This window comes from Eptesicus fuscus, chromosome 9, assembly GCF_027574615.1.
Source record: "Eptesicus fuscus isolate TK198812 chromosome 9, DD_ASM_mEF_20220401, whole genome shotgun sequence".
NCBI classification, from domain to species: Eukaryota; Metazoa; Chordata; class Mammalia; order Chiroptera; family Vespertilionidae; genus Eptesicus; species Eptesicus fuscus.
The window spans coordinates 98,616,003-98,634,361 of NC_072481.1; the positions used below are offsets into that span (position 1 = coordinate 98,616,003).

The window sequence follows — 18,359 nt, forward strand, 5'->3', positions numbered from 1 at the left end:
CAAGCACGCCTTTGTGAGAGGGAGCACTCTGCAAGCGGAAGACCATTTGTAAGCAAAGTCCTCGCTGTCGGGTACAGGAGTCATCATTTCCAGCTGGGCTGACGACGGACAGGACACAGGACCGAACCTCGGGCAGCCTGCGGGGTCTCTATGGCCTCATCCGAGGACGGGCTCCCAGAGGCCAGTGCAGTGTGAGGCATGGGGCGGGGAGAGCAAAGTCATGTGCTCAGAAGAGGATCTGACTTCTCCGGGGCGCTGTGACCATGGCCCCATGGAAATGCAGGCGTCTGGGCTGGGCTTAGTGCTCAGTGAGGGATCCCTGCTTCCTGCTGCTCTGACACCTGCCCTGGGTTCATAAAGTAGGCGAACCGGTACTTGTACCGGTTCTCAGTCCGCACCTTGCGGAGCACTTTCCCACATGGCGTCCACCTGGTGATCCCACAGCTCAACCCTCCCCGCCACCTGTGCCACCTGCCAATGACTGCCCTGCTGCCCCTCAACGCTGGGCCAATGAAAAGCAGGTGAAGGATGTAGCACATACCACGCACCACCACCACCCCTGGCAGCCACTGTCCTCGGCCACAGGCCGGCACAGTGGACATGCACTTGTGTTCTCGGGATTCCGACACTCGGCAGGGTGGGAAGGCCAGCCGGTATCTCCAGATAAACAGGTGCAGACGGCGGAGCCCCAGGCTTGTGCTAATGGAGTATGCAGCCCTGCCTGCACAGGCTTAGGGTCTGGGGTCCCAGACTCTGGGGCCAAGGTCAACTCTGTGCCCAGGAGCTCCATTTGCAGGCCCTGTGCTGTCCAGCGGTGGGGGTGCACTTCCAGCAACCACGCACGGCCCTATGCAGCCCCGCTGACGAGGCACCACCCCACCACGGCGAGAGCACAGAGCAGCTGTGGGAATGAGCAAAGCCAGCAGGCTCCAGACCCCACTGAGCAGCCTCCTGAGAACCTTCCACATCAACTCTTAACAGGGAGAAGGTAGCTCCGAAGGCACGCCCGCCCCCACCCTGGGGTCTGAAGCCTAAAGGAGGCCAGCTGCAGCCGGGCTCTCTGGGAGCACTGGGGACGTGGCCCTCCACCACCGGCCCATGTCCTCAATTGTGTCCCGGAGCATCACCGTCCAGTCGTCACTCCTCCGCATTGGGGTGCAGCACGTCTCCTTTCCCTCCAGGGCTAGGATGTCCGCGGGAGTTTCCGGGCTCAGTCCAGCAGCCGTGACAGCTTCGGGAAACTTGGCTGCAGAGGCAGGGGCCAGACAACACCGGGGAGGGCTGCGAGGGTGGGGCGGGTGGAAACAAGTATGTTGGAGACACAGATGGAGGGACAAGGACAGAAAGGGGAGGGGAAGGAGAAGGAACAGAGATGGTTAGGAGGAGGAGTGTGGGACACAGAGGAAAAAGAGAGAGACAGACCTTAAACTTGTCTCTGCAATGACTGCTGAGCAAACTGCCTCTTCCTGTGGAAGGCCCAGCTCACCCACCACCTCCCATGCGGGCTGTCCTGGGACACCTATCATGTCCCCTCTTCCAAGACCACGATTCTTGAGGCCCAGTTCCACAGAGCACCCACTATGCTCACTCAAGCCATTTGTTCACATTCCTGTGTTCCCTGCTTGGGGAAGAAGAGGGTCCCTGAAAGTGGCCCAGGTGCCCACAGCCGTACCTGGGGGTCTGCCTGAGCATCTGCTGGTAATGGTAGCTCACGGCCACGGCCGTGTGAGGGCACAGCAAGGACTGGTTCTCTTCCCAGCAGCGGGCCATGGTCTGCATGATGGTCTCGTCTGACACTGACTCAGATGTCACTGCCGCTGAAAGCTAATGGTCCCAGGGCCGGGGGTGGTAATCAGGGTTAGGGGAAGCAGGAAGAAAGGTGACAAAAAAACACACTAAATAACAAGAGTCTCAGTTCAGATGAAATGGCTTAGATTCAGCTCAGAGGAAAACCCGTTTTCCCACATTTCCCAGTTGTAAGCTGACTCACTCAACTTGAGGAAAGGATGCATTTGACTTCCAGGCCAATAAACTTAGGATTTGGCTCATGAATCAGCAAATATAGAGTCTGGTTCAACAACCTCAAGAACACAGAAAGTTAAGGGCATTCAAACACTCCCAGTGTTATGTGGTTGGTGTACCCTGGTCCTGTGGGCACAAGACCCCTTCCTGTATGTTTCCACCTGGCTCAGCAGCAGCTCCTCTGGGAAACCTCCCCACTACACCAGGCGGAGAACACCCCCCTTCTTGGTGTCCCCTGGTGGATGGCTTATTTGATCATCCTCTGAAAAGTTATTGCAGGCCTACGATGTGCCAAACACCCTGCATACACTCGATGGCAACAGAAACCAGAGGGTGTTATAAACTTCTCCCATTAGGGCTCATGGAAGACAATGAGTGCATTTTATTTGCATTGTTATCTCCAGCACCACACACAGTCTCTAATATATATGGAATATATAATAATATATAATATATATGGAATGAATGAATAATATATATGGAATGAATGAATGAATGCTATTCTAGCGATGAAGTGTCTTCTGCATGCGTAGACAGGGAGAGAACAAAGAACTGGTGGATACTGTGTCTGTTCCTGCAGCACCTCACTCACACGAGGAGAAGGAAAGTGGAGGTCAAAACAAACCATTAACCTAACAAGTTGATCTGTGCTTGTGTTACAGTCTGAATGTGTCTACCCCAATTTCATATGCTAAAAATGTGATGGCATTAGGGGGTGGGCTTTTGGGAGGTATTTAGGTCATGAGGGTAAAGTCCCCATGAATGGAATTAGTGCCTTGATAAAAAGAGGGCGGAGATCTGGCTAAGTCTCTTTTCTCCTGTGTGAGGGTACAAGGCACCACTTGCAACCTGGCAGAAGGCTCAGCAGAACCCATCTACACTGACCTCAGACTTTCAGCCTCTCCCCATAACTGTGAGAAATGAATTTGCTTTGTTTATAAGCCACACAGTCCATGGCACTTTGATACAGAAGCCCAGACTGATTCAGACAGGTTAAATCAAAAGCAGCACAGATTCTGAAGACAGAAATTCCACTCTGCTCTACATGGGTGGCTAAGCCCAGAGAGCTGTGTCTAGTTCTGGGACCAAACCTTTAAGATGGACAGTGACCACTCAAAACTATGTCACATGAGACATAGCTTCCACTCAACACGAAGAACTGTGCAATGCTTGAACTGGTGTGAGGTGGCGAGGCCCTGGTCCCTGGGGACAGAGCCCAGATGACCACTTGGTGGGAATGTGGTAGAGAAAACTAAACGCAGCTTCAACATACAAAATCCTATTTTTTTTATATTAAATAAGTGAACATCACCAAGGTAATAAGTGAACATCACCAAGGTGGCATTAAAATGAAAGCAATCGCTCCCAACTAGATTCCTATCACTCTGAGGAGATAAAACTGCACCTCCTTTTAAAATAAAGCTAACATGCCCTAACCGGTATTGCCCAGTGGATAGAGCATTGGCCTGTGGACTGAAGGGTCCCAGGTTCGATTCGGTCAAGGGCATGTACCTTGGTTGTGGGCACATCCCCAGTGGGGAGTGTGCAGGAGGCAGCTGAATCGATGTTTCTCTCTCATCGATGTTTCTAACTCTCTATCCCTCTCCCTCTCCCTTCCTTTCAATAAAAAATCAATAAAATATATTTTAAAAATAAAATAAAATAAAGCTAACAGGACAGTGGTCTCTGCTCATACTGGATGGACAAAGTGACTTCCAGTTGAGACTATTGGAAATTAACAACAATAAAAATTAAAATAATAACAGTTAACATATCAAGCCCTATATTGCTTAGCAGTATTCAAAATACTTCATAAGTATTATTTGTCTTAAATCTTCAAGGCTGTAGCATAGGCATTCTTATTATCCCCAATATACAGGTAAGAAAACTGAGGCACTGAGTTTGAGAAGCGGGCCCTGTCTGACTGTGAGCCAGCACTCTCTCCTGCCTCTCCACATTCAATAAACGCATCCACGTAAAGTGACTGCAGAGTGCCAGGCTCAGAGCAGGTGCTCGAGAAACAGGTCTCCCTCCCTGGAACGGATTTTCAAACCCCAAGTTTCAGTTGTGTCTTGGGGCTGCACTCTTTCCTTTCTCTGTGGTGTGTGGGAGAGACTGACCTTGCTTTGCAGTTCCTCAGGCAGCCTCACTTTTTGGGTCCTTTCAAACTGCTCCATGAGGCCTCTTGTCATCTGGCTGTCAGAGCCAGAGAGTAGCCAGAAAATCCTCTCCATGTTGTAGGGCACCTGCACAGAAAGGAGAAGCCGGGGGCGGGGGTTACTCTTATCTCAGCCTTGTCCATCCCACCCACCCAACACCTGACTGCATGCTTCCCCACAGGTCCCACCTGGATGTCCATAGCCGATGCTAAGGTTGGCTTGACAGTCTCAGACAGAGAGAAGTCTCCTCGCTGGACAGTCCTATGAATGATATCATTGCAGTTCACCGCTGCGACCAGGTGGATGGGCAGGCCCATCTTCTGAGCAATGCACCCAGCTTAAGACAAGAGGAGAACAACCATGGCTTCCCAGACACGACTTCAAGAGCACACACAAAACAAAAAAATTATAAATTGTACTTTATCAAAATTATGAAACTTCTGGGGTTTTTTGAAGCTTTTATGCTTCAAAAGACACTATTAAGAAAATGAAAAGACAAAGCTATTTGCAAATCATACATTTGATAAGAGACTTATGTCCAGAATATATAAACACTTACAACCCAACAATAAAAATACAAATAATCCAATTTAAGAATGGGAAAAGGACTTGAATAGACATTTCTCCAAACATATACAAATGGCAAATGAACACATGTAAAGTCACTCAATAGCATGTCATCAGGAAAAGTGCAAAACAACACTACAATGACATACCACTTCATACCCACTAGGATGGCTAGAATAGAACAAAACAGATAATTCCATGTCTTACTCAGGATGTGAATTAACTGGAACCCTCATATACTGCTAGTGAGAATGTAAAATGGTGCAGCCACTCTGGAAAACAGTCTCAAAAAATTAAGCGTAGAGTTACCATATGACCCAGAAATTCACTCCTAGGTATAACACTCAAGATAAATAAACACAAGTTTACACAAAAACTTTTACATAAATGTTCATAGCAACATTATTCATAATAGCTAAAAAAATAAAACAATCCAAAAGTCTATTAATTGATAAATGGATAAACAAAATTGTGATCTATCCATACAATGGGGTATTATCCTATATAATAAAAGCCTAATATGCAAATTGTCCCCTTGACTGGGAGTTCAATCGGGAGTTCAAACGCTCGCTATGACGTGCACTGACCACCAGGGGGTGGCGTGGAACATGGTGGGCATCGGCGACGTGGCATTGGCAGCCGGTGGCAGTGGAGGCACTGCTGGCCCTGATGGACCCTGACGAGAGCCGGACCACAGTGAGATGGTTGGAGCAGGTGAGTGGGCGGCTCCAGGCCAAGGCAGATGTAAGCGAAGGCCCGATCACCCCACTGATTGCTCCACAGATTGCAACCAGCAGCCAGCAGGCCCTGATCACCCAATCAGGGCCGGGCCCCGGGCTGGGACAGGGAACTGGGGGTGGGTAGCGGCGACCAACCTCCCGCGATGCCTGGGTGGCGGGGGGGGGGGGGGTGGCTGTGACCTCTCGCCAGCTACCTGGGGGTGGGGTGATGGAGACGGAGGTGCAGTGAGAATGTGGGAGGGTGTCCGCCAAGCTCGCTCTCCCCCAGGACGCTAGGGCTTGCGCGCTGGGGAAGCCCCCATGCTCAGGTGCTGGGCACCTGCGAGGAGCCCACCCCACACCCGTGCAGCCTCTTCCGGGTAACCTGGGCTGCACTCACCGCATCTCTGCATGGGAACTCAGGCACCGTGACTCAGGCTGAGGGGTGTGTGGAGGGGTCTGGGGGCCCAGGTGCTGCCCAGGGCCAAGAGGTCAGCTTGGACCTGCCCTTCCCCACCAGATGCTCACGTTTTGATCGCTGACCAGGTCTAGGGACTGCACTGTGCACAAATTTCGTGCACCGGGCCTCTAGTTTAGACATAAAAAGAAATGAAGTACTGATCGATGTATCAACACAGAGGAACCTTGGAAACATTATACTAAGTGAAAGAAGACAGACACAAAAGGCCACATATTGTATGATTCTATTTATATAAAATTTGCAGAATAGGCCAATAGAGACAAAATAGACTAATGGTTGCTAGAGCTGGGGTAACAAGGGGCTAGGGAGTGACTATTAATAGGTCAGGGTTTCCTTTTAGGGTGATGAAATGTTCTAAAATTGATAGTGGTAATGGTTGTATAAATCTTTAAATATACTAAAAACTATGGAATCATATACTTTTTTAAAAAATATATATTTTATTGAGTTTTTACAGAGAGGAAGAGAGAGGGATAGAGAGTTAGAAACATCGATGAGAGAGAAAAATCGATCAGCTGCCTCCTGCACACCCCCTATTGGGGATGTGCCCCCAACCAAGGTACATGCCCTTGACCGGAATTGAACCTGGGACCCTTGAGTCCGCAGGCCGACGCTCTATCCACTGAGCCAAACCGGTTTCGGCTGGAATCATATGCTTTAAATCAGTGAGTTGTATGGTACTAGTTTGTGACTCACACAGCAATAAGCTGTTATCAAAAAAAAGAGAAAGAGGAGAATGCCCCTCCCCCCCCCCTGCCCCCCCCACACACACCCCAGGCACTGACACACTCACTACCATTTGCAGAAAAGAAAATGGAGGTTCTGGGAGCCTCCAAAACCTGCTGAGTGGCAGAGTGAAGATTCAAACGAGGTCTAAGCCAGACACAGGTGCTTGCGCTCAGACATCCTCCGAGAGCAGCGCCTTCAGGTGCAGGAGCAGCAGCGCCCTGGGCCCACCCTCACAGCAGTCCTGTCTGCATGGGACAGACAGGAACTCCTCACCCTGAGAGATGGTGAGCCCCCAAAGCAGCGTAGTTTAGGAAGGTTCTATTCAGGAAGGGCAAACGTAGGTTTACAGTTGTGAATATGCGAAACAGAGTTTACTCTTGTATTATCTATTACTTATTGTATTATTTATTTGTATTACAGCTGTTCACCTACTTTTGCCCACCCCCGTATACTTCTGTGAATGGTTTATCTCCGGTGAGTAGTTAAGAAGTTAGGACAGCCACCCACCTCAACATCATTCTTAATTTTGCAAAGTGTTTTCACATTCTTATTTCATTTGCTACTCATGAAAATGTCATGATATACTTCCGTGAAAGAGGGGAAACGGAAGGTCAGGAGGGCCGAGCAGCCTAAGGTAAAGCTGGTCCCTAATGGATGAGGGGGAGATAGAAGCACCCTCTGCTGATGTTTATTTTGTGCCAGGCACTGTGGTGGGCGCTGGGCACCGGCAGGCTGTGTGACTGCAGGTGGCTCCATTCGCTGGGGTGAGCAGAGGGCAAGGAGCATGCTGGGCTTTGCCCCGGGGGTGGGGAAGAAGGCTGAGGCCTCCTTGCCTAACCACTAAGATGTCTGCAGGGTCTCACTGAGGCCACCCATTGGCACCCGCTGACAGAACCCCCAGAGAAAGTGATGCCCACAGGAAGCAGCCCAGCAAGCAGGCGAGGACACGAACCCTGGAGCAGCCTGGCCCCGCACTGGCTCTGCCACGGACCCACGTGGAAGCAGGGGTGAGCCAACCAACCTCTGTGCCGGTGTCAGCACAAAACAGAAGGAACAGCATCATCCTTCTCATGGGCACACGAGTATCAAATGAGTTAATACGCGAAAGGCACTTACAGCAATGCCTGCTATACAGCTGGTGCCTGATGTTAATTATTATCGAAAATGATTTAGTATCATGCAGCTGTACAAAGGTCATGTGCACACAAACCAATCTCACCGTCCTCACAGCTGTCCTGACACGAGTGACCCGTTGTCCCTTTCACATCTGAGAAGCCAGGTCTGAGGGGCCACCCATGGCTGATGGGCCAGAACCCACGTCTGGAACTGCCCAGCCCTCCCAGTGTCCCCAGAGGGGCAGCCCAGTGCCAGGGGAGCTGCCGCCCTCCAGCAGGCAGCACCGAGCAGGAGGAAAGCCCGCATTCGGGAAGAGGGCACCACGAGCCAGTATGGTGGCTGAACCTTGACTTCATCTCCCCACACTCTGCCCAGTTTGGGCATCAGGTCAGGTGACCAGAGGATGTCAGGGTCAACCTGTCCCTCTTCCTCTGCAGCCAGTGCCGGTGTCCCCCAGGGCGTGGGGGGAAGTGTTTTGGAAGCTTCTGCAGTTTCCCATCCCCTTCAGAGCCAGGGCTCAACCTTTCTCAGGGCTGCAGGCAAAGGGCATTTGAAAGGGGTGGGGCCACAGATGATTTCTGCAAAGCCCATTTGTGCCCAGGGTCTCCTTACCTGCAAGGTTACCAGCAGCCCCTGTTGGCACAACCACCTCCACAGCGGGGAGCGGGTGCAAATCTAAGGATGGCACACACTGGAAGTAAGCAAAGAAGTGGTGAGCCATTTGCACGAGGACCCGGGACCAGTTGATTGAATTCAGACTCATCAGATTGTGCTTCTTGACAAAAGCCTCATCGGCAAACACGGCCTTGATCGGTTCATCGAGCTCATCGCTGTTTCCCTCCACTGTTGGGAGAGAGGAGAGAGTCGCTGTCAGGAGCACAGAGCACCCCAGGCAGTCAGCACAGCCCACAGGCCCTCCCAGGCTGAGCCTGCCAGCTGGGACTTTGGCTCAGCCTTGGTTTCTCTACTCTAATGGCCTGGCTTTCTACACTCAAAATTAAGCTCCTCGAGGCTAGAAATCATGTCTCGTGTTCATGTGGTCATATTTCTGATGTTTCTACCATTATATAAACTGAGATATAAAATACCAACCTCTGGGATATTGGAAAAGAATTCCCATTGGTATCCGTGCCCACCTCCCCTCGGGGAAGAGGAATGGCTTGTCAGGTAGTGAGACAGTGACAGGCTGATCCTCTATCAGCAGATCAAAGGGGAAGAGTCACTGGCCCATGTGCCCGCCCTTCCTCCCTCATCTAGATCGCAGGTGGGTGGTCTGCTCTCTGCTCCTACTTGGTAGGTATGCCGGCATGGGCAGGACTCCTCCCTGAGATGGGTACGTACAGAGGTTAATTTATGGATGAATTATTGGGTGAATATATGAATGAACTGGCTACTAGTCCAACTTGCTTTCTCCAACCCAATCAGGCCAATATTAATCTCATACCTGAAACCTGGGTCTATTTCTCCACTGGATCCTAACTTGAAGGACATTGGGAGAAGGGCCATGGCTTGCACTGAGGTTATTAGCCGTCCTACCTTCATCATTGTGCCACAGCAGTGAGGTCTGGGGATGACTTAACCAGGTGCAAGGGGGATCTTGCTGCGATTTCAGGAAAAGATCCACTGCTTTTAAGAGCAAGTCACGGGAAGAGAGAGACTTGCTTACCTCAAGTAGTCATCAAAGGACACAAGAATGGGCCTTAAGATTGGGGAAAGCAGAACAGAGAATGCAAAGAACTGGATCCCTGAAGGTACTGCTGAGTCATTGAATCAACCAATCAGGAGACTACCCCACCTCTGGACTTCCAGTTACATAAGCTGGGAAACCTTACTCAAGCTGGTCTGAGTTAGATTTCCTGTTGCTTCCCACCAAAACCATCCCAAATAATATATTAACTAGCTCATGCTGATTACTCTGTGCTTAACAAGAACCACATACATAATGTATATGGAAACTAATTACTTACAAAAGTGTCCAACACATAACAATCTAGGTGATCCACCCCTACTGCCTGAGCTCACCCGTCTAAGAGAAAATAAATATTTACTGCTCCCGAACTACACACATTCTCCTGGAAACCAAATCGGCAGATTCTAGAAAGGAAAGGAAGAACTTGAACAGTGGTGTCTAGAAACGAAAACTAATTTAAAGTCTGCTGCCTTATATTATTAAAGCTCAGAACATGTACACAACAGAAATGCCCCTTTGGCTCCAGCAGTAACACTTTCTGCCTCTCTTCTGCAATGGGCACCTTCTCCAACTCACACCAGGAATGAAGCTTCCCTGCACATCCTCAGGGAAAAGCCTTCCAGCATCTGTGCAAAGTGAGGGGGAGCAGATGGCAGGACAGAGGTACAAAAAGCTCTTCTCCTCTTGGCTTTGATTCTAGGAAAAGATGGTCCTAGTTCTACAACTAGCAATTTTGGTAGTTGGGGTACAACAGGGACCCTCGAGAACCTGAATCTTGTGCACTAAAATCTTGCAATGACTGCAGGAAAATGCAGCTAAATATGGGCAATCACCAAAACTAATGTGTAAGATCTTGCCAATATCGGCATTAGCTGACTGTGGATGCACTTGTTAAAGAGAGCACACAGGGGCTTTTCCTGGGTCTTGAACAAACAGACAAAGGATAGTCATGCGGCTCCCATGGGTAAGGTTAGTTTTCACTGTGCTTTTGCTTTTTAAAAACGTGGTGTTATATAAAAACACCCTTTATGGGATTATGCCAGGAGACCAGGCCAGCTGGGAAAGGAATGTCTTCTTCCACATTTGCTGCTCTGCCAGATAAGTGACCAAACCGAGCCAGGATGCCTAGACAGCTGGCCCAAGGCCGCCACACACAAAACCTAACCCAAGACCCCCACGATGGGGTTTCCTGGAATCCTGTGGGGTATGAGGTGAAAATAAAAGCTCACCCCCTCTTACTCCACAAAGATGAAACCTATTGGGACTACAAGGCCTGATATTAGAGGAGATGGACTTGTGCCTTTTTCCAAATGCTACAGTTTGTGATGCGGCTTCAGGACGTCACCAGTGATGCATGCAGCTGAGTGGCTGCCTACTTTAAATCTCAGGCCTGCTAACCAAGTGCATGGCTTACTAGTAGTTATTTCCATACTATATGGAGGGCATAAGTAATCCACCGGTAATGACACTTTCTTTTAAAATAATTATTTAACACGGTTTTGTCCTCTAAACTTCAGCGTCCCGGGGAGAAGAAAACCCCCGGCCACCAGCTCAGGCTATGGCGCTGGTTGCTGCACATACACGTGGCCACGTGGCACTGGCAGGCGGAACCGCACGGAGGGGGTGCTCTCGGGGGTATGATTTTAAACCTGCACTTCCTCGCCTGACTGTGAATGTCGCCTTATGCATCTGTCACCTCCAACAGTTTATGAGACTGTAGCCAAGAACCTGCCCAGAGCTAAGCCAAATCATATTACTAACCTCAAAAGATAACTGATCGAGGAAGGAAGGAAGGGAGGGAGGGAGGGAGGGAGGGAGGGAGGGAGGGAGGGAAGGACGGAGGGAGGGAGGGAGGGAGGGAGGGAGGGAGGGGGAGGAAGGATGGCCTGCTAGTGAACCACCAGCTTTGGTCCAGCCCATCTTCCCAAACAGGCGCTGCCCTGAGCCCGCCCGCACTCCCCTCCAAACACGCGGACGTTCTCCTCCAGCACGGTGGTCATCTGCCGCTCCTGGATCTCCGTGCAGTGACCCTGGGGCAGGAGAACAATGATGCCCACATTCTTTGCGCCTCGCACACTCTCAATGGCAGCGCTCCCCGTGTCTCCAGAAGTTCCTGGATGGGAAGGGAAAGAACCTCCCTTGAGAATAAGGGAGATAAGAGGGGGAAATGCCCTAAAGCACTGTTGCCAAATGAGGCCACATCCACCATCAATACTCAGAGGGGAGCAAACCATGAACCACCGAGAGACCCACGGAGAGAATTCAAAGCATCTGTGGACTTAAACCACAGAATCTTATGTAGTCTGTATCCTTAAAAATATCCTTCTGAGAAGGTCCCATAGCCTCCACCAGACCGTGAAAGGGACTGTGGCAGGAGGGAAGGCTGAGAACCCTGCTTTAGGAGACCCGTGACACACGCCCTGAGACAGCAGCGGAGGACACACGGCGGGTGGACACCGGCAAGCCGGGGCACTCAGGGGCTGCGGGGCTCACGCGGACGCGCACCTACAACCACGGTGACACGCTTCCCCCTCTTCTGCAGGAAGTACTGCAGGAACTGTGCCGTGCAGCTCAGGGACAGGTCCTTAAACGCATATGTGGCTCCATGCCACAGCTCCAGCACATTCAGCCCATCCCGCAGCCTGGACAGATGGACCACTTCTCTGTGGCGGAACCTGCGGAAGGCCCGCTGGATCAGACCTGCAGGGACAGCAGGCAGAGAGCATTGTTATGCCTTCCCTCCAGTCTCTCTCAGTCTCTTCACACTTTTGAATTTGAAGTTTTTATCTCCGCTACAAGATAAAAAGAGCAGAAATTTTTATCCTAAATGATACCACACATGAATATAACTGTGTAATTCTACAGAAAGTCTGGAAAGACAGGCACCACACTCCTGACAGAGCCCCCCCCCCCCCCGCCCCCTGTAGGATCCCCCAGAGCAGAGATGGTAGTGCAAGACTTTCATTTTCTGTTTTATAAACATCTTCATCATTTGGATTTCTTGTGAATGTATTCCGATAGAACATTCAATTAAAGTTATGTGACAAACAAATCAATGTCTCATCTCTTCCCATTTTTCTTCCTAAAGACAGCACACTGTTTGCTGCATTATTAAATCACACTGGGAAGCCAGAACTTTGGGAGGCTGTTCATACAAGCCCACCTGAGGCAAGGCAGTCTGAACACATCCGAGTTTCACTGGCAAACTGATCACCTGGGATCTTAAAGTGCAGACTCTGGTTCGGCAGGTCTGAGGGAATCTGAGAATTCTAATAAGCGCCCAGGCAATGTTGTCAAACCACCTTCTGAGTGGCCCTCTTCTCCTAAACTCTCAACATGAGGTATGGATATCGCACACCCGGTCCACGGAACCGCAGCACTGGCATTATCTGGACACTGGATAGGAAGGCTCACCCAGACCTCCTGAACCAGAATGTGCATTTCAGTGAGCCCCTGAGGGGAACCCACAGCACTTTACAGTTTGAGACCAGCTGGTCCAAGACACACTGAGTCCCTTCTGGAAATAAAACAGCAAGCTGAGGGTCTGTGTGCCTTTTATGCAGGAAAGGAAAATCTCAACATTCAAGCTGCTAGTCTTGAAAAGGTGTTTTAAAAGTAATCTAAAGGGAAAAAATTTCTCTGCGGATTATTTTGGCTGGTGGGGAGAGCTGGGTATTTCCAATTCTGGAATTCCGAAGTCTGAAAGAAACACGAAATTTTGGGAAATGTGACTAAAAATCTCCTAGGGATGAAGTGATAGATTTTCAACTCCTTGGGGGCCTGGGCTGGCAGAGGTAGGAGAGTGGAAGTGGGATGGGGGTGCTCACCATTTAAGTCCTCTCTTGGGATGAGCTCCGGGCCAATGAAGAGAGCGCACAGCTCGGCGACCAGGCTTGGGTAGGAGAGCGCACTCCACCGACGCAGCGTCTCCCTGCCCAGCTGCGGGAGCTCCTCGGGCATGAAGAGGCCCCCGTCGGGTGCATAGCCGGAGAAGAGGGCACCCTCAAAGTCGACGCGGGGGGCCGTCCCCCTGGTGCTGACGTACCACATGACTCTGAAGGCCTGCAGAGGGGACAGTCCAGAGGCACCTGGTCTCGTTCCCAGCACCCCGTGGGCAAAGCTAAGGTGGACGCTATCCCCTCAGCTAGCTCCTGGACCACTACTCATTGGAGTGAGTGTTCCAGACCAGAATACCGGAGCCCTGCCCGTCTCATGCCAGCTTCATCTGGGACTAAGCAAATCATGAGCCCTCCGATCAAAATGAGGGAATTCCACGACTTACTGGGGGATACCAGAGCATAATGGGAAAGACAGCGTGGTCCTCGCTGGTGAAGAAGAAGGCCGTGGGTGGGGAAAGATAACAGCAAAAAGAGTGGCTGCCATTTGACATCCCTTTGATAAGGAGAGGACCACCACACTTGCTCACACACCCTTTCGAGAGATGTTTGTGCCCACCTCTGCTCAAAAAATAACCAGTCAGTGGTCACTTAGTCCTGCTGCCTATAACCTAGTGGTTCTCAACTCTGGTAGTTTGTTAGAATCAACTCAGGAGTTAAAAAATATACGTTGACATGAGGCCCTACCTGGATCAATTCAACTAGAATCTTCAAATGAGAGGCTCCTTGTGTGAGGCTCAAATGCAGCCAGAGTTAAGAGTAGGGTGACTAACTCACCTAGTCTTCCTGGGGCTTTCCTAATTTTAAAACTGAAAGTCCTACATCCCAGGTAACCCCTCCGTACCCGGCAAACGAGGACAGCTGGTCGCCCTCGCTGAAACCAGTGCCCCACCTCTCAGCCTGATCCGAGAAGAGTAGCTGTCAGGCTGCCCCTAATGCTCTGGCCACAGCCGAGGGGCCCGGGTGGAATCAGAGGTCTCGGATGGCTGGGTGGGTGTCCAAGAGCCCCTCAGGCCTCATTTTGGTCACACTGCCACATCAATTGGATCCCCAGGTGCCAGGGCCGGAGGGTGACCCCTGCCCTCAGGGGGCAAAGCCACCTAAAGCTTCCCATCTAGAAGAAAAGGTACAAGCTAGCGTTGGCCCAGGAGGAACTCTGGTTTTCTAGATTGTGGATACGATACCTCTGAGCCCTGGGTGCATCCTATAAGGGCTGCTGTGTGCCACCCCCTTGACATGGCACCCAGCTCCAGGGAATCCAACTGATGTGGCAGTGTGGAAGGGAGGCTGGCGGTACCCTTGGACACCCTCCCACCCACCCGTCAGAGACCTCTGAGTCCATGCAGGGCCAGCTAGCCATGCCAAGTATTAAGGGCAGCCCACCAGTACTTCCAACTACTCTTCTCGGATTAGGCTGAGAGGTGGGCACTGGTTTCAAACACAGATGCATCCAACTTACAGACAGAGACAAGTTCAATCACCCACATCATGAATCTTTTGAAAGGGAAAGTGGATACTACTAATCGTTATGCCAGGGCAATGGCTATAAGCACAACTGTCTCAGGCAAACTGGAGCATATGGTACAGGGAGGCATGTCAAGGATATGAAATCAGGGTCACTCCAAAAGTCAACTGCAGCAGGGAAGCAAAGCAGGCCCCATGTTTTACAAACAGAACCAGGGAAGGGACCCGGGACTAGCCGTGCCTTCAATAAGGGGAGGAGTTTCTGTAACTGGCAATGGTTAGAGATGCTGCGAACTGCCCAAGACCCTGGAGTAACCAGGGAGATCCTGCCTGACCACTACACAGGACCAGGCTGAAGGACGCTGCCGAAGACGCTGCCACAGGCAGAGGGCTGAGTGTGTGTGTGTGTGTGGGGGGGGGGGGGGGCGCACCCAGAGCTATAAGGACAGGCTGCATCACGCCTGGCCACTGGGCTCTGCATTTTCTTTTCTTTTCTTTTTTTAAATATATTTTTTATTTCAGAGAGGAAGGGAGATGGAGAGAGAGATAAAAACATCAATGATGAGAATCATGGATCAGCTGCCCCTTTCATGCCCCACACCGGGGATCAACCCTGCAACCAGGTACATGCAGTGACTGTTCCCAGACCAGGAATTGAACCGTGACTTCCTGGTTCATAGGTCGACACTCAACCACTGAGCCGCACAGGCCCGGCTGGGCTCTGCATTTTCTGAAGGATGTGGACAAACGCCCAGGAACGAAGGAGAGGGCCTGACCGCAGGCTCAGCACACGTCAGTGCTGGGAGCTGGGCTGACCAGCCTGGGGCAGGCTATTCTGCCCTATGACCCCCAGGGCAGCACTCTCAGGCCACACAGAGAAACACATCATTAGGTTCAGCATCTCAAACCAAAGAGAGAAGCCCAGAAGTCGAAGGAGCTGCCACAGGGAGCGATGACGTTGAGGAAGAAAATCAAGCAATGCTGTCCCACTGGTGCGTGGGCGCTCCAAGCAGAGGCAGGGACCGGACCAAGGGGCCTCTGAGGCCCACGGTTTTATAACTGATCCTTGTGACTGACCCCACTCCAGGGTGGAGATGGGCCAGATGGATGCAAGGCTGCCCTGGCGGGGGGCGTTTGGGGAAGGGCTCCTGGGAGGTGGAGAGGATTTTCGGAGAAGGGGTGGGGCGGGGCAGAGCCGTGGACCCCAGCAGCGGAACCCCTGGCCACTGGGGCGGATCTCGGGCTGTGTCCCTGGGGTGGAGGCCTCTGCAGGTCACTGGCCTCCGGCTAGCCAGGCCCCGGGCCGGATGGCTCCGAAAGGGCTGCGGACCGGGCTCCCGGCCAGCCCGGAGCCGCCGGGAACCCTGCAGGGGGCGCGGCGTGGGAAGCCCGCCAGCTCCGGCTCCAACAGGCGGCAGCGCCGGAACCTGAGGCTGGTCACAGCCGCCGCCCCGGTCTAGCCGGGGTGGAGAGAAACCTCAAGTTCACTCAAAAGCCCCGAAATACCGTAGACCGACCTTCGGGGCAGGTGCTCCCTCCGCGGCAGGGGAGGCGAGGAGCGGACCAGGCCGCGGGGTGCCGGCTGCTGGCGGGGTGCACGGGCCCCGCCCGAGCGAGAGGGAGTCCCAGCGCCTGGATCGGGTGGGCGGTCTGGGCTCCCGGTGGCGGCTCCCGGCGGCCGCGAGTGGTCACCGTCCAGGCGTTGGAGGCTGCGGGCTCCGGCCCCGGCTCCGACGGGCACTGCCCGGCCGCGGCCCCGGCTTCGGCCTCCGGTGAAGGACGAGAAGGGACGGAGGAGGGAGGCGGGGCGGGGGGCGGAGGGCGGAGGGGGAGGGGCAGGAGGAGGGAGGCGGGGCGGGGAGCAGGGGAGGGCGGAGGGGGAGAGGCAGGGGGAGGGGCGGGGGGCGGAGGGCGGAGGGGGAGGGGCAGGGGGCGGAGGGCGGAGGGGGAGGGGCAGGAGGAGGGAGGCGGGGCGGGGAGCAGGGGAGGGCGGAGGGCGGGGGGGGGAGGGGGAGGGGCGGAGGGCGGAGGGCGGAGGGCGGAGGGGGAGGGGAGAAGCAGGGGGAGGGGGAGGGCGAAGACAGGGAATGGTAAAACCATTCCTCACATGGCAAGTCTATAAGGCACTTTGCCAGGTGCTTTGTTCAGTTCCTTCATCTTCATCGCAGCTTCAGAAATAGCACATAATCTCATTTTTCAGATTCGAAAGCTGAGGGCGAGCTGGAAAGGAGAAAGGCTCTGTCTTCGGCTTCATCCTCTCACCTGTGGAATCAGACGCCTGACAAATTTGTTTCTCAAAGTGGGGCCAGTAAATCAGGAATCCAGAATCCAAGGGATACAGACACGGTTTTAGCTCGAAAATTCTCTGTAGGAAAACACTTTTTTATTAAGCATAGACCTATTCTAAGGTAAAATGCCTCTGCAATTAATTTTTTTAAAAAAGGCAAAACGCCTTAAAAATGTCCCCCAGACATGCCCAAGTGCCCTGGATCCTGGGGTACTCCTGGGTCCTGCCCACTTAGGTAGCCAAGTCGGAGGAGCTGGGTAGGACCGATGTCCTTTATGGTTGATCCCGCATCTGGGCTGGTCCTGGTCACTGCAGCAGGCCCAGCTGGGCCTTACGGGGAAGGTGGGCATGGACGTTGCTCTTTGCTTATTTTCCTTTCTTTCTACTTCTGACTTTCTCTTAAACCCAGGGTTTCTGCTCACTCAGGTTGCCTGCTCTCCAAACCTTGGCCCACACACGGTGGCCATTTGACATATCCACACAAGGCAGTGAGTGACAGCAGTTTGGGTAAGTCTTCCGATTCCAGAAAGAAAGAGTCTGACTGGTCACTGCTCAGCTAATGGATTGTGGGCGTGGAAGACACACAGAAGCCAGGCAGGTGGTCCATTCCCAGAGAGGGAGATAGGCCAGCCAGGGACTCCCAGACGGTTTTCATCCCTGCATCGGGTGTTAATCACTCAAAGCCAGGGAAACGGAGGCCATCAGGGGCAGCAGTGTTTTTACAGGGCTCATAACCCACCAGGATGGAGTCTCAGAAACCATCAGGAAACCAGTGCCTTCAACAGAGCTCTCCCACCAGCCCCCTGACAGTTCCAGAGACCTGCAGAACTTCTTCACGATTCTGAGAGCAGGAAGCTCATCTGCAAGTTGTACTCTGACTCCCTGAGAAAGGACAGTAGCAAAAGGCTCAGTGTACAAGAGGTTTAATTCGCTAGGAAGCCCTGCCCAGGACACTTGGAACGCTGCAGCTACAGAAAATAAAACTGCGTGGCCCATGAGTCCCAAGCAGCAGTGGGAATGTGGAGTTCTCTGACATTCCTACATGGATCAACATTTAGTTTTTATACGATTAAAAACTGCTGTTATCTATTTATTTTGCCTTTTGCCCTTATGGATTAGAGTGCTTAACTGTCTGTGACTTAGAAGCCAGCAATCTTTGAATCAGAGCCCAGGGTCCTTGCAGGGCTGTTTCTTCCAAGTGTCCCTGCAAAGCTCTCTGCCGGGAGGGG

At 52.2% G+C, this 18,359-nt stretch overlaps 1 protein-coding gene across 1 annotated transcript; it reads right to left on the bottom strand.

Annotated features, from left to right (window-relative positions):
- Positions 1 to 596: 596 nt before the first annotated feature.
- THNSL2 (threonine synthase like 2) lies at positions 597 to 16,495 on the bottom strand. Its single transcript, XM_054721589.1, has 9 exons — positions 16,361 to 16,495; positions 13,311 to 13,545; positions 11,989 to 12,183; positions 11,456 to 11,596; positions 8,406 to 8,636; positions 4,370 to 4,518; positions 4,143 to 4,268; positions 1,673 to 1,824; positions 597 to 1,281 (listed from the first exon to the last, which is right to left on the bottom strand). The coding sequence occupies exons 2-9, from the start codon at positions 13,531 to 13,533 to the stop codon at positions 1,032 to 1,034; spliced, it is 1,467 nt and encodes a 488-aa protein (XP_054577564.1). The 5' UTR covers positions 13,534 to 13,545; positions 16,361 to 16,495; the 3' UTR covers positions 597 to 1,031.
- Between the last annotated feature and the right edge of the window lie 1,864 nt (positions 16,496 to 18,359).

Excerpts from the sequence above, each read along its gene's own strand:
- THNSL2 (XM_054721589.1), bottom strand. The coding sequence starts at position 13,533 with ATGTGGTACGTCAGCACCAGGGGGACGGCCCCCCGCGTCGACTTTGAG. Across the intron at positions 4,519-8,405 it reads GGCTGCTGGTAACCTTGCAG|CTGGGTGCATTGCTCAGAAG; the intron begins GTAAGGAGACCC and ends TCTTGTCTTAAG. Across the intron at positions 1,825-4,142 it reads CTGAGGAACTGCAAAGCAAG|CTTTCAGCGGCAGTGACATC; the intron begins GTCAGTCTCTCC and ends TGGGACCATTAG.